Here is a 15,344-nt window from a genome sequence, read left to right on the forward strand (position 1 = left end):
TGAGCAAGATAGCCTCCAATGTATCATCAAAATTCATCACAACACTTGTTTCATCCACAATCACATGGGTCACCAAATCCATGAAAGAACATACCTTATTGCTATTGGGTTGCCTCATGGACTTACACACATGGAAAAACACTTTTTCATCACCAACCTGGAAGGTAAGTTCTCCGGCTTTCACATCAACAAAATCCTTCCCCATAGCAAGGAAAGGTCTACTAAGAATAATCGGCACCTCATAGTCAACCTCACAATCAAGAATGACAAAATCCTCCGGAAGAATGAATTTATCAACACAAACCAAAAAATCCTCAATCACTCCCAAGGGTCTCTTCATGGTACAATTGGCCATTTGTAATCTCACAGATGTGGGTCTTGGTTGCCCAATTCCCAATGTCTTAAAAACCGAATAGGGCATCAAATTGATACTTGCCCAAGATCACAAAGCGCTTTAGCAAACTCGACACTTCCAATGGTACCAGGGATTGTGAAAGCACCAGGATCTTCCAATTTAGGAGCCATTGAATGCACAATTGCACTCACTTGATGAGTGACTTTGATAGTTTCAAAATTCATTGACCACTTCTTTTTCACCAAATCCTTCATAAACTTTGCATAACCGGGCATTTTCTCCAAAACTTCAACTAATGGCACATTGATTGATATACTCTTCATCATGTCAATGAACTTTTTAAATTGATTTTTGCCATTTTTCTTGGCAAGCCTTTGAGTATATAGAGGAGGAGTCTTAGGCAATGGTACCTTAGCCTTTTATATTACCATTTCCGGTATGTCAATAACATGATCCCTAGACGGGTTCACTTTCTCTTGAGTCTTTTCCACATTGTTATCAATATCAATCTGCATTTCATTATTTGCTTGCACCACATTGTTCGGGGCCTCATCTCCTTGTACCACTTGCTCATCATCTATAAGTTTCCTTTGACTAGAGGTAGGTGCATTCCCACCTTTTCCACTCCTTGTAGTAATGGCCATGGCATGTCCTATGTTGTTCCTACCCTTTAGGTTCACCACCGTGTCACTTGGTAGTGCCCCCTTAGAACGAGTATTTGGAGCTTGAGAGATTTGCCCCATTTGAACTTCCAAGTTATCGATAGATGTATTGTGGGAGGCAAGTTGGGCATCAGAATCAACATTCTTCTCCTTCATTTGCTTGAACATGTTCTCAATATGCCCCATTTCATTATTAGAAGAACTTGGACCATGGGATGGATAAGGAGGCGGGTTGCTCAGTTGTTGATACATCGGGGGTCTTTAAAAGCCCGACCCCCTATTGCCTTGATTATTGTTCCACCCCCCTTGATGGTTGCCTCCCCAATATCCTTGATTTTGCCACTCCAATTACCTTGGTTATTTCCTCCACTCCAATTTCCTTGATTGTTGTTATTATGCCAATTTCCTTAATTGTTGCCACCACTCGAATTACCTTGGTTGGTAGAATTCCAATTACCTTGACTACTTTGAGGTTGCCATTGTTGTTGATTCGGGCCTTGAGAGTTGTTTCTTTTCCCTCGAAACTTGTTCACATATTGCACTTCCTCCTCTTGTTCATTGTAAGATTCATCTTGATCAAAACCACTATCTTCTTGCACATAATTCTCCATTAGGTTTTGCGCTTGTGGACCCTTGGTCCTTCTTTTGTTCACCATCATGCTTACTCCCTATATGGCATTGACTTGCTCAGGAATTTGCACTTGTTGAAGTTGAGCCTTTGCTAATTGATTCATCGTGGTGATCAATTCGGCAATGGCTTGCCTATGATCATGCAACTCTTTATGAAAGTGAATCATATTTGGATCACCTTGCAACACGTTACCCCAACTTTGTCATGCCGATAATGTGTCTACCATTTAATCTGAAATCTTACAAGCTTTCGCATATGGCGTTGTCATGAAATTTCCACCGGCAGGTTAATTTACCACGCACTGATTGGTCGTGTTGATCCCCTGATAGAAAGTTTGTTTAATCATAGTTTTCGTCATGTCGTTATTGGGGAACTCTTTGACCGTTGGGCTATACCGCTCCCATATCTCATGTAACGGCTCATTGGGCTCTTGTTTGAATGCTAGAATCTCATCTCCAAGAGTAGCCATATGCCCAGGAGAAAAGAACTTGGAAATAAATTTCTCTGCCAACTCATCCCACGTATGGATGGAATGGTTTGGCAATCTCTCCAACCAATCTAAGGATTTTCCCCATAGAGAAAAGGGAAATAGACTTAACCTTAAAGCATCCTCAGAGACATTTGTCTATTTACTCCCCCAACAAGTGTACACAAACCCCTTCAAGTGTTTGATGCATTTTGACTCGGAGCCCCGGTGAAGAATCCTCGTTGCTCTAGCAATGTGAGCATTACATTTGTGATTTGAAAGTTTCCCGCCCTAATACGGGGTAGGACTATGGCACTTGCATACACTTCATTCGGCAACACCCGGTGAGGAGCCACTCTTGGTGGAGGTGGGGGTAGAACTAGGACGTTGTCTTAAGGCTCTCGACCACTTCTATTTGCTTGAGGTTTATGAGAAACCTCATCAACATGGTCATCATCAACATCCACATCCCCTAATGGTATGTTTCCGAGTTGATCATTGTTGTTTGCCATTGTGGTACCTACAATTGATTCACAAAAATCAGTAACAAGGAAGGAAAAGAAGACAATCCACACACAAAACCCAATACATAGCTAAATCAATTTTTAGCTCCACGGCAATGGTGCCAAAAATTGATCTCGTCCAAGTTCACACTCAAATCAAGGTTATGAAATGGTCGATTGCAATAGTAATACCCAACAAGGAGTCGGGGTCGAATTTCACAGGGAACTATAAGTGGGAGTTAGGAGTATATATTGTAGGATTTGAGTTTGAACTATCTCAATTTATAATTCCACAAATTGGGGTTGGTTCTATGTCTAATTTAGACTAAGATTGCAAATTAAGAATTGAAACTAAGAAATTATTTTTGTTGTTTTTCAAGTTTTGTAAAAATCCTATGGCTATGACCGTCACCTAGGTGTTTGCCTAATGGGATATAAATCTTAATACTTGTTTTGTTGGTCGAGGTGTATTATAGCTATCAACACTCAATTACCCACTCATACCTCTCAGTCAGAGAGTGATTTTGCCCAATTTGGCTTTCTCAAAACCAAATGGGTATTGCACAAAACGGTTGATAAAATCTCAAGTTGGATTATTACTATCTCTAAGTTGAACCCTTTAATTGGGATTATCAATCTCTCAATTGACCCAATTCCTTGTTAGCCAAGTTTTCCTAGACTAAGTATCTCTTTCTCAAGTAGAGACTAAGTCAAATAGGCATGAACTAATATTTGCAACCATTAATTCAACAAATTAAAGCATGAACAAGGCTAAATAATAAACACCCAATCATAAATAAGCATTAAATTAAACACCATAAGGTTTACATACTAGGGTTAGGTCATAACCCTAGTAAAAATCTAGCTACTCATGTTTGAAATTGAAGAAATGGAAGAAGAAATGGTAATTAAACTCATATTTCAAAATTAAAATGATAAAATCAAAGTTAAAATATCCCCAAATATGAAAAACTACTAAAGGAAGTAAAGAGAAACGACTACTGTAGATGCTGATGTCAAAAGATGACCTAAGATTGTAAAACTCGTCTATTTATACAGGACAGGAAATTTCAGACAAAAATGCCCTTCGGGAGGTTCTGCCACACAATTTCATGTGCGGTCTGCAGAAGTCTTGAAGTTGTCAGGATTGGAAATCTGCGGCCTCATAATTTTGATATGCGGACGCAATGCACTCTTTCTACGGTCTGCATAATTGTAATTGCGGCCACATCTTGCTCTTCTGCAGTCCGCACTTTTACTTCTGCGACCACATAACTCTTCTTCTGCGGCTGAACAATTGTTGCGCGGTCCGCACTTCTGGGAAACCTGGAATGCACATTCTCTGAACTTTTGGTCTTAGCTTTTGTTTGTGGCTGCACAATTCATGTGCGGATTGCATTTTGCACAAAATTCTGATGGCTTTTCCTTCATCTTCTGCAGCCGTAGATGATATTCTATGGTCCGCAATTTTGGGCTTCTGTGCCTTTTATGGCCTTGAGTTCAGATTACTCCTTTTTGAGTTGGATTTCATCTTGGTAGTCCATCTTCCAATATTCCTGGAATTTAGCACATCTCATAAGTTTTGGGAACACAATTAAGCGTTTTTAGACCAAAACAAAAGTTAAAAGGCACTAATAAGTAGTCAAAATTCCCACTTATCAGGCATCTATGTCGAATGTTCTGCAACATCAGCATCAGTCTATAGAGTTTGCTTGTGAGATTCTTGAAAATCTCAAAGAGATGTTTGGAGATCAGAATCGTGCGGCTAAGCAGATTACCATGAAAGCTCTTCTAAATACCAAAATGGTTAAAGGTTCATCTTTTAGGGACCATGTTCTGAAGATGATGAGTCTTCTGAATGAACTGGAGGTCTTTAGAGCTAATATTGATATATATATGCAAGTTGAGATGATCCTACAGACTACCTGATAGTTTTCAGTAGTTTCGCCTGAATTATAACAAACATGAACAAAATGGATTTGTCACTTGTGAAATTGCTGAATGAGCTGCAGTCGGCAGAGACTATTATCAAGAAACAAGCTCCTCCTGTGGCACTAAATTTTGAGATAGGTTATTCTTCTATGCGGAGAGGTGGGCAGAAGAAGAAAAGGGCCAAAAACCCTCTGTTTGAGGTGCAACTGCTGGTGTGAAAAAGCCTAAGGGCAAGTGTTATCACTGCAAGAAGACTGGGCATCATAAGACACAGTGTCCGGCTTATTTGGCTAAGATGAATAATAAACCAGGTGATTTACGTCTACTTGTCTTTAAAACCTCTTTAGTGGTTGTTTCTACCAAGTCATGGTGTGTAGATTCAGGAGCCACTAATTATGTCTGCACTTTTTTGTAGGGGTTTCAGGTAATGCGGCGGTCAAGTAGAGGAGAAGTCAATGTTTATCAGGCAGATGGTTTGGCAACTCCAACTTTAGCATTAGGAAATATTAGTATTTCGTTTGGTAGTAATAGAGTATTAACTTTAAAAGACACATTATATGTACCTTCCGTTAGAAGGAATTTAATTTCGGTTTCTAGCGCTATAAGAGGTGGTTATAACATTAATTTTCATGATATTGATAAATGTGTTATTAGTCATAATAAGTGTTATCTCTTTTTGGCTGCATTGATTGATGGTCTTTTTATTGTTGATTCTATTCCTAAACTGTTGCAGCCTAAAGAACTAAATTATATTGATTTACCAAATAAGATAAAATGCTCTTCTGAATTGAGTGAAACTTATTTATGGCACTTGCGTTTGGGTCATATAAATCTGAACATGATTTCAAGGTTGGTTAAGGATGAACCTTTAAGTTCATTAAAAGTGAAGGACCTACCAACTTGTGAATCTTGTTTGGAGGAAAAAAATGATAAAACGAAATTTTCCCTCAAAAGGAAATTGAGCAAGTGATAAATTAGAGTTAATTCATTCTAATTTGTGTGGTCCAATGAATGTCCAAGCAAGAGGTGGCTTTGCGTATTTTGTGACTTTCACATATGATTACTCAAAGTATGGATATATTTATTTGTTGCGTCGAAAGTTTGAATATTTTGAAAAGTTCAAAGAATTTAAGACAAAGACTGAAAAGCGACATAATAAATATATCAAGACATTACGATCTGATCGTGGTGGGAGTACCTCTCTACGGAATTTATTAGTTACTTATCAGAATGTGGAATTACATCTCAACTGTCTGCACCTAGAACACCACAACAAAATGGTGTAGCTAAAAGAAGAAACATGACTCTTATGAAAATAGTTAGAACAATAATGAGTTATTCTAGTTTGCCTTCGTATTTTTGGAGACATGCCTTAGAAACAACAAATTTCGTTCTTAATTTAGTTTCTTCAAAGTCAATACCATTGATCCCTACATAATTATGGACTGGGTGCAAGCCTAGTTTGCAGCATATAAGAGTTTAGGGTTGTCTGGCATATGTGCTAAAAGGAAAAACAGATAAATTGGAGGCGATAATCGATGTATGTGTGTTTCTGTGGGTTATCCAAAAGGGACAAAAGGTGGTTTATTCAATTGTCCTAAAGAAAATAAGGTAATTATTAGCACAAATGCCAAGTTTCTTAAAGAGGACTATTTGATGAACCATGTTCCTAAAAGTAAACTTCTTTTACAGGAACTAAGCAAAGGAATGGAAACTCAGTCATCTGAAAAACAAAACGACCAGGTGCAAACCCTGGAAGTCGCATTTGATATACCAGTGCATTTTAATAGTGGGAAAATATCAATATACTTGATGTCCCGCAAGAACAAGTTCCCGAAGTCATATTGCCACAAAGTTGTGGGAATTATGTTGAGCAAACTGCACAACAAGATAAAGTCGTTGATATCCAGTGGATAGCATGGAGACTTAGGTTCCTGATAAGGATGTGGTTCAACCACAACATCATGATGGTGTAGTTGCAACTGATGTAGTGCGTAGTCATAGTGGGAGAGAAACAAGACAGTCAGTTTGTTATACGCTCTTGGGAGAATCATATGATAGGATCCCTGAGGAGCCCACTACCGAACCTGTCGATTGCGACAAAGCACTACTTGATAAAAATGCTGATAAGTGGGGTGTTGCTACGAAATCAGATATGGATTTTATGTACTCTAATCAAGTATGGGATCTTGTAGAACCACCTGATGGGGTTAAATTTATCAGATGCAAGTGGTTATATAAGAAAAAGAGAGGTGTAGACAGAAAAGTGCAAGCTTTTAAAGAAAGGGTTTACTTAGAATGAATGGATCGATTATGAAGAAACTTTTAAGCCGGTAGCCATGCGTAAGTCTATTAGGATTCTCTTATCCATTGCTACTCATTATGATTATGAGATTTGGCCAATGGATGTCAAGATAAATTTCCTTAATGGAAGTCTTGATGAGTGAATGTATATGATGTAACCAGACGGTTTCGTGGAAAGTGACAATGAATATATGTTGTGTAAGCTTAAAAGGTCCATTTATGGACTGAAATAGGCATCCAGGGCATGGGACACTTGTTTTGACAAGGTGATTAAAACTTTTGATTTTGATCAATGTCTTAACGAGTCTTGTGTATACAAGAAGTGGGATAGAGATAAAGTGATGTTTTAATCTTATATGTAGATGACATATTGCTCATAGGAAATAATGTGGGCATGTTGGATTTGGTTAAGGAATGGTTGTCCACGCACTTCGATATGAAATATTTGGGAGAAACGGCTCATATTCTTGGGATCAAGCTCATGCGAGATCACAAGAAAAGGATATTAGGCTTATCCCGGGCTTTTTATATTTGTACAATACTCTCTAGGTTTAGCATGCAAGATTCCATGAAAGGATATCTTCCTTTCAGGCATGGAATTGCTCTATCAAAAGATCAGTCTCCTAAAACTGATGAAGAGATAGAAAAGATGAAAACGATCCCTTATGCATATGCTATTAGAAGTCTTAAGTATGCTATTATGCACTAGACGTGATATCTACTTTGTCGTGGGCATTGTTAGGATGTTTCAGTCTAATCCTGGCGGAGAGCATTGGACTCCGGTTAAGCATATAATCAAGTATCTGAAAAGGACTAGGGATTATATGCTAGTCTACCATTCGGATGACCTCGTACCTATTGGGTACACTGATTCGGATTTCTAATCAGATAAAGATTCTAGAAAGTCTACCTTAAGAAATGTATTTACTCTGGGAAGCAAAATATGTGGCAGCCTCGAAGGCAGCCAAAGAGGCGATTTGGCTCGGGAACTTCCTAAGAGAGCTGGGTGTGGTTTCCTCGATTCAAGCTGCAATTACACTCTGGTGAAATAATAATTAGTTGACAGAATTCATGTCTCGATTTTGAGATTGATGATACTCCTTTATGAAAGCTTATAAGTTTTCGTGTGTAAACCCGACTGGTGAATTTTGTATACGACACATAAAATAAGTTAAGCGGAAGTCTGAAGGAAGTAATCAATAAATTAAATTGTTAGTAATTTAGTTTGATTGATTAGTATCTGAATCTTAACATGGAGAATTAAATAAGGTTTTATGGAAGAAGTTCAAAATTGAACTAAGAAGTACAATTACAAATTTTTAGTGGAATAATTCATAATTTATTATGATAGAAATTAATTTCGAAGTTCGAAATAAGTTCCATAGTAAGGAGCCTTGTTAATTAAATTCTATGGTTCCTACTGTCCCCAAATAATAGAAAATAAAGAAACATTTCCTTGGTGGAAAAGAAAACCGATAGATTTTGAAAAATGGTTTTACCTTAAAAAACGTGACTATATATACATGGGTACAGGGATGGTCGTTTTTAAGTTGTATTTTTCCTTGGAATTTCGCCCACCCAAAATTTTCCCTTTGTAGATATTATTTGGATAACACCGTAGAAGACCGTGGAACGCTTCTGGAGGTTGTGATCTTGCTACTCTGGAACTGGAGACTAATCGATTTACTTTGTTCACGCTTCAATAGGTAACTCGTATAATCTCCATATGTGCTAATTATTTAATTTATACGTGAATATAATACTGAAATTGCTTCCGCTGTGATATATAATCCAACACAATGGACCACGTGGTTATGTGGAACTGAATCAAAAAATGCATCTTATTTCGACCCATTTACCTAATTCGACCCCAGGTTTTGTTTGGGTCATAAAATTACATTAACCCGTTTACCTGATCCTATCAAAATTGAATTCGGATATCTTACCACCCACCAGGAAGTTTTCTTTCTCAATTAACTACCCTTAACCTAATTTCTCGAAGATGACAACGATTTATCTAAGGTATTTTAATTCAATTTTATAGTGTAAAATAAAGATTTCTTCCCTCACTTTTTCTTTAGTTATCTGTAACTTTAGGGGATTCGTATTTGGGAGCAGCGACTATGGTCGTGAGATAGGTAAGGGGGTAGAGGAGGTGATAAGAGCAACGACTATGGTGGTGGCAGCAGTAGCTACGATGATGGAGTCACAGAGACAGCGGCTACAATTGTGAATATAGTGATTGCGGTTAATATGATGGTGGAGGTCAACTTCTGATGGCGGTAGTAGCGCAAAAGAGGGGAGGAATGGGGGGGAGAAAGAATTTGGATGTAATCAAGAAGAAGATCGGAAAAATGGGGAAGCTATTGGGAACAACATGAGAGTTCTTTAGGAGGAGGAACGAGTGGAAGAAGTATCCTACGTTGACTAATCAATTCCGCCACGCTTTCCCTGGTCTTGGCATCGCCGTCATCGATTTCTCCATCTACTGCGTCGGCGAATTTGCTTACAACAAGATGTCTGCCCTTCTCACTCCATCTCTTCCGCCACTGCTTCTCACTCTAACATACTTTGGGTTGGATCAAGTAAATGGTTCGGAAAAAAAATCCAATTTTTGGTTTAGCCCCACATAGCCACGTGGCCCGCTGAAAATTTGCCACATCATTTAATGAAAGCCTCTCATGTTTTGTCATTAATTAATCGTGGTGCAGTTTTGTTAATAGAAATAACATCTTATGGTTTTTCGGATTAATAGATGGACATGGGGTATTTGTAAGCCATTTAGCAAACGATAGGGGTAGTTTAGGCCTTTTTCCGTATTGAGATTACATTAATGATGTGCGACGTAAGGTCGGCTGGAAATATTAGTAATTCGGTTAGTTGTTTACTGCGAAAGTAGGGCTGATTTTCAGAAAGAATCGCATTTAAACCTGAGAATAGTACTGCTAAGACAAGTAATGCAGTAAGCAGCACATTTTCTTCTATAGTATTTATTATTTATTAAATAAAAAATAGTTACAAGTGTTTCAGACACCTGTTATGTAGCCATTAACAAACTTTGTCATAGAGTAATTGACTCAAAATCTTTTCCTTTCCTTCACAGGTCCCCTTGGAATCTTGTTAAGAACTTTGTTATCAAATTTCTTGTACAATTTCTTCATATCTTGGTTCCCTTTGCTTGCTAGATAATCCACTTCGTCTTGATACTTTTCATACATAGCTGGTATTGATGCCAGGCACAGAAACCCTAATAACCCATTCAACACACACAGAGATTAAAGTCACAGTTCCTTAGGTAGGAAATGTAAAAATACAAAAATATTATAAAAAAATTAGATATCCAATTGGTAAAATTCTTATAGAAGAAAAGCCGTTGAATGGAAGTACAGACTACAGAATTCCAAAAACCTTACCAAGATAAAACAGATTCAGAGAGCTGAAATAATTTCCAATAACTGACAACACCCAGAGGAAAGTGATTGCCTGAGCCCAAAAATACCAAATAAGTTATTTAAAAAAAAACTGCAAAAAGAGAATAAAATTGCAATACTATAGAATATCTTATATGTACCAGAAAAAAGGTTCTAAAATCTTTTCCAGATGAAATGTCATAGAACTTCGATAAAATGGAGTTGAATTTTCTGCATAACCATCTGTATGTCGAATCTGATATCATAATTGCGCGTAAATCAGGAGGAGCCCTGAAGAATTTAAAATAGAGGAACATATTATTATCAGCATATAAAGAAATTAACTCATAATTAACAGGAGTAATTAATGAACTTGTTGTGAATCCATTGCTTGGAAATTAATTACCAATCAACAAGTCCAGCCCCAGTAGACCAAATGAATAGAATCAACATCAAGATCATGGAAATGTGACACAAAAGGGAAACAAAGTTGTACTCCACAACTTCAAAAAGGAACCAAATTATTGTGAATCCAATTAGAATCGCAGCTGATATTGTTTTGTCCCTCCATAGTAGAATATCCGCAACTGTCGAGATATTAAAAGGGGAAATAAAAATCAATTTAGTTGAAATTGTTTGTAACAATATCTGATGAAAGTCATTTTATAGGAAAAGCGTTTTCCTTCCTGAAATATATTTTTCGGTGATTGATTGGTGAGTGAATGTATTAAAAAAAACAAAAAAAATAAAAAAAATCAATCATAATATTAGTAAATCAAAGATTGTTTTGATGAACTATTTTTTGAGTACGAATTAAATTTAATAATATGTTTAAATATTTTGAAAATTTTAGTTATAAGAAAACCGCCCATGGCTGAGGGAAGTTTTTTTCTCCTTTCATAAAGAATGTTTCCCTTAGAAAATATTTTCTCGTAACTAAAAATTAGAAAATGAATTCCACATTAAACCTCTTTTTTACCAAACACAGCCAAAAAAAAAAGAAAAAGGGTCACCTTTTCCTCCTCCAAGAATTGTATGAATGGGTCTTTGACAAGCAAATAATCTTTTGGGAGGTGCTGAAGTTGAAGGGCGGGGATCATCAGAATCAGAAGAATAAATCGGCATGATTTATAACTTGAGGAAAAATCTATATTGAACAGTTGTTAATATCTAAAACAGATGATGATAGAGTTAGAACAGTTGAGTTTTTATAAGTAGTTGTAATTCAAAAGCTAATTGGCTGCTAGCTAATTAAGTAGAAGCAATACAAGCAAAGAAAGGAATGGCTTTAGCATGGCATGGAATATTTGCTTTACATGAAACTTTCCCTTCTGTTGTAACTCTTTGTTTTTGGACAATTGTTACTTAGAGTGTGTTTGGCATAACGGAAAATATTTTTCAAGAAAATATTTTTTTTGAAAAACATGTATTAATCTTATTTATTTTCTGGTGTTTGGTATGCAAATTAAGGATAATGACTTCTCAAGAGTAATTATAAATAATTTCGATTTAATAAACATCAAGCCATAAACTTTCAAACCAACAACCTTCCGAACCCACAAATTTTATAAACTTTTGAACCGCTAAACATTCAAAACCGCAGAATTTCGAACCCGTAAACTTTATAATTTCTAAACCCGTAAACTTCCAAACACATAAACCCTGTAAACTGATAAATTAAAAAACTAAAACTGAAAAATATATTTAAAAAATATTTTTTCGGAAGAAGGGTGTCACGACCCTAGTTCGCCCTCCGTGAACTGTCGTGACGACACCTAGTCTCTACGACTAGGTAAGCCTAACAAATGCAAAACATAAACGAAACTTGCGGAAGAAATAATCAAAAAAGCCAAAAATATCCGAAGGAAACAATATTTAAAATGTCGCTCGGCATATACAACACAACTTCTCAGAATCTAATACACTATCCCAAAATTCGGAAACTCACAGAACCACAAGCCTTTGGATATCTAACATGTCTAACTTCAGAATATCTAACAAGGAAAAGAAATACAGAAGGGAATGTTTAAAAGCTAGAATAGAAAGGGACTCCTCGGTCTGCGGACTGGGTAGATGTAACTCGAAGTCTCTAGAGCAGTCGCCTCGCCTCACGGGTGGTAGGACTGAGTCGACGTACCTGGATCTGCACATGAAAAACATGCGCAAAAATGACATGAGTACACCACAGCGGTACTCAGTAAGTGTCAAGCCTAACCTCGGTCGGGTAGTGACGAGGAAGGTCAGGGCCCTACTGAGGTTAAATAAAAATATAAAGTTTGATAGTATAGCAAAGAGCAGTATAATAAGTACAACAGTAAATGCAACACGAATGAAAAGACAACAACACCTACTACAGAAGCAAAGTAAACACAGAGGGAAAATACGGCTCAGCACAAAGAAAGCAACCGTGGATCTCCCAGGATACCGTCCTGTAGTCCCAAATATAAATATCCAGTCGATCTCCTGGGATACTGTCCTGTAGTCCAACTCATAATGCGAGGGGATCTCCCGGAATACCGATCCATAGTCCCAAAGGTAAATACTCAGTACAGGGGAAATCTACCAGGTGCAGTCCCGTAGTTCCAATGTAAATGTGCAGGGGGATCTACCGGAATCCCACATCCGTAGTCCCAAATATAAACAGACAAGAGGAAGCTACCGGAATCCCACATCCATAGTCCCAATGTAAATACACAACAGCAACAAGAAAGTATTCAGAAATGTCAAATTTCATATTAAGGCAAACAAGTAAGTCCAACCTAGCATGCTGCACAGAATTCAGGTAAAGCAGTTTGAGCAAATAAGGTAATTAAATCTCTAAAACATGCTTTCCTAAGCTAACAACATGCTTAATAGTGCAAGTAATAAGAATAGGAAAGATAACATACTAGTAATTACTTAGTGAAAAACAGAATTTTCAACAATTAGCACAAGTACACACTCATCACCTCACGTGCAAGGCATTTCAATTAACAATAATACCAAATCCTAAGGGGAAGGTCCCCCACACAAGGTTAGGCAAGCCACTTACCTCGAACTAGCTCAATTCAACCCGGAACCACGCTCTTGCCACGAGTACTCGACTCCAAATGGCCCAAATCTATTCAATTCAATTTCATAATGTAAATAACACTTCAATTAACTGATTCTACAATTAAATATTAAGCTAACTCGTGCAATTAGGTAAAATGACCAAAATGCCCCTCAGCCCCACGTCTCGGAATCGGGTAAAATTTATATTTCCAGAATCCTCACACTCTCACGAGTCTAACCATACCAAAATTATCTCAATCCAATATCAAATCCCCAATCAAAACTCAAATTCTTGGTCTAAGAGCTTTCCCCCAATTTTCATACAAATTCAAAAATTAAATGATGAATTCATGTTTAGATTAATAGGTTACAAGCAAAAAAGAGTTAAGAATCGTTACCCAATCCATATCTCTGAAAATCCCTCAAAACCTTGCTCAAATCCGAGCTCCCAAGCTTAAGTTTTAATAAAAATGGCCAAATCCTCGACTTTGAAATTTTATAATCTGCCCAGGTAAATCCTTCTTCGCGAAAAGGATCCTCGCGTTCTCTAAGCACAACTTCACTTGGCCCAGATTTCCTTCATCGCGAATGTGATGCCCCTGTCGCGAATGTGATAGCAAACTTCTCCCTCCTACGCGAACGCGGGACCCTCTTCTCGAACGCGTAGGCATACGACCTCTCAGCTTCGCGATCGCGAAGCGTTAAGCTTCCACCAGCCCCAGCTCCTCTTCGCGAACGTGAGACCCCACTCGCGAACGCGAAGAAGGAAACCGAAACTAGAGACCTACTGCATTTTCTGCAATCCTCTAAGTCCAAAAATGACTCGTTGAGCATCTGAAACACACCCGATGCCCCCAGGACATCAACCAAACCTTCCAACCAATCCTAAAACATCATTCAAACTTGTTCCAACCATCGAAACACTCAAAATAACATCAAAACACCTATTTTTCATCGGATTCAAGCCTAAAAATTCCAAAAACTCTAAAAATACGCTTTCGATCAAAAAGTCTATCAAACCTCGTCCGAATGACCTGAAATTTTACACACACGTCACATTAAACACTACGGAACTACTCCAACTTCCGGAATTCCATTCCGATCCTCAGATCAAAATCTCACTATCGAACCGGAAACTTAAAAAATTCAACTTTCGGCATTTCAAGCCTAAATTAGCTACGGACCTCCAAAACACAATCCGAACACGCCCCTAAGCCAAAAATCACCCAACGGAGCTAACAGAACTATCGAATTTTCAATCCGAAGCCGTCTTCATACTGTTCTGACTACAACCAACTTTCCAACAGTTAAGCTCTTATTTAGGGACTAAATGTCCCAAAACTCTCCGAAACTCAAAATGGAACATCCCAGCAAATCAAAATAGCAGAAATAAACTCGGGGAAAGAAGTTAATAGGGGATCGGGGAGTTAATTCTTAAGACAACCGGCCGGGTAGTCACATCCTCCTACACTTAAACATTCGTTCGTCTTTGAACTAGCATAGAGACATGCATGAAGTAGTGAAAAGATGATAGTAATGGCTGCGCATATCCTGCTCGGTCTCCCAGGTCGCCTCCTCGACCGGCTGACCCCGCCACTAAACTTTTACTACAACAATGTTCTTTAACCTCAACTTTCTAACCTGCCTGTCCAATATTGCCACTGGCTCCTCAACATAAGATAGATCCTTGTCCAACTAGACTGAACTGAAATCCAACACGTGCGACGGATCACCGTGATACCTCCGGAGCATCGAAACATGAAATACCGGATGAACTCCTGCCAATATGCGAGGTAAGGCAAGCTCATAAGCAACCTCCCCAACACGCCTCAATATCTCAAAAGGGCCAATAAACCTCAGCCTCAAGTTCCCTTTCTTCCCAAATCTCATAACGCCCTTCATAGGCGAAACTTGAAGCAGAACCCGCTCTCCAACCATATAGGAAATATCAGAAACCTTCCGGTACGCATAACTCTTCTGTCTGGACTGGGCTGTACGGAGTCTATCCCGAATCACTTTAACCTTCTCCAAAGCATCCTGAACTAACT

The 15,344-nt window shown here is 38.0% G+C and overlaps 3 protein-coding genes across 3 annotated transcripts; 1 reads left to right on the forward strand and 2 right to left on the reverse strand.

Moving 5' to 3' along the window:
* Positions 1 to 420: 420 nt before the first annotated feature.
* On the reverse strand, positions 421 to 1,269 carry LOC138889457 (uncharacterized). Its single transcript, XM_070172766.1, has 2 exons — positions 784 to 1,269; positions 421 to 672 (listed from the first exon to the last, which is right to left on the reverse strand). Exons 1-2 carry the CDS (start codon positions 1,267 to 1,269, stop codon positions 421 to 423), a joined length of 738 nt encoding a protein of 245 aa, XP_070028867.1.
* A 4,822-nt stretch (positions 1,270 to 6,091) lies between these two features.
* On the forward strand, positions 6,092 to 6,851 carry LOC138889458 (uncharacterized). Its single transcript, XM_070172768.1, has 3 exons — positions 6,092 to 6,160; positions 6,242 to 6,292; positions 6,480 to 6,851. The coding sequence occupies exons 1-3, from the start codon at positions 6,092 to 6,094 to the stop codon at positions 6,849 to 6,851; spliced, it is 492 nt and encodes a 163-aa protein (XP_070028869.1).
* Positions 6,852 to 9,814: 2,963 nt separating this feature from the next.
* On the reverse strand, positions 9,815 to 11,441 carry LOC104228031 (reticulon-like protein B9). The gene is made up of 5 exons (XM_009780416.2): positions 11,277 to 11,441; positions 10,670 to 10,850; positions 10,425 to 10,554; positions 10,267 to 10,336; positions 9,815 to 10,100 (listed from the first exon to the last, which is right to left on the reverse strand). The coding sequence occupies exons 1-5, from the start codon at positions 11,386 to 11,388 to the stop codon at positions 9,931 to 9,933; spliced, it is 663 nt and encodes a 220-aa protein (XP_009778718.1). The 5' UTR covers positions 11,389 to 11,441; the 3' UTR covers positions 9,815 to 9,930.
* Between the last annotated feature and the right edge of the window lie 3,903 nt (positions 11,442 to 15,344).

The sequence above is a fragment of the Nicotiana sylvestris genome, chromosome 4 (assembly GCF_000393655.2).
Source record: "Nicotiana sylvestris chromosome 4, ASM39365v2, whole genome shotgun sequence".
In the NCBI taxonomy this organism is placed as follows: domain Eukaryota; kingdom Viridiplantae; phylum Streptophyta; class Magnoliopsida; order Solanales; family Solanaceae; genus Nicotiana; species Nicotiana sylvestris.

Excerpts from the sequence above, each read along its gene's own strand:
- LOC138889458 (XM_070172768.1), top strand. The coding sequence starts at position 6,092 with ATGTGTGTTTCTGTGGGTTATCCAAAAGGGACAAAAGGTGGTTTATTC. Across the intron at positions 6,161-6,241 it reads ATTGTCCTAAAGAAAATAAG|GAACTAAGCAAAGGAATGGA; the intron begins GTAATTATTAGC and ends CTTCTTTTACAG. Across the intron at positions 6,293-6,479 it reads CTGAAAAACAAAACGACCAG|GTTCCTGATAAGGATGTGGT; the intron begins GTGCAAACCCTG and ends ATGGAGACTTAG.
- LOC104228031 (XM_009780416.2), bottom strand. The coding sequence starts at position 11,388 with ATGCCGATTTATTCTTCTGATTCTGATGATCCCCGCCCTTCAACTTCA. Across the intron at positions 10,851-11,276 it reads AATTCTTGGAGGAGGAAAAG|TTGCGGATATTCTACTATGG; the intron begins GTGACCCTTTTT and ends ATATCTCGACAG. Across the intron at positions 10,555-10,669 it reads GGGGCTGGACTTGTTGATTG|GGCTCCTCCTGATTTACGCG; the intron begins GTAATTAATTTC and ends TAAATTCTTCAG.
- LOC138889457 (XM_070172766.1), bottom strand. The coding sequence starts at position 1,269 with ATGTATCAACAACTGAGCAACCCGCCTCCTTATCCATCCCATGGTCCA. Across the intron at positions 673-783 it reads TTATTGACATACCGGAAATG|AGTATATCAATCAATGTGCC; the intron begins GTAATATAAAAG and ends GACATGATGAAG.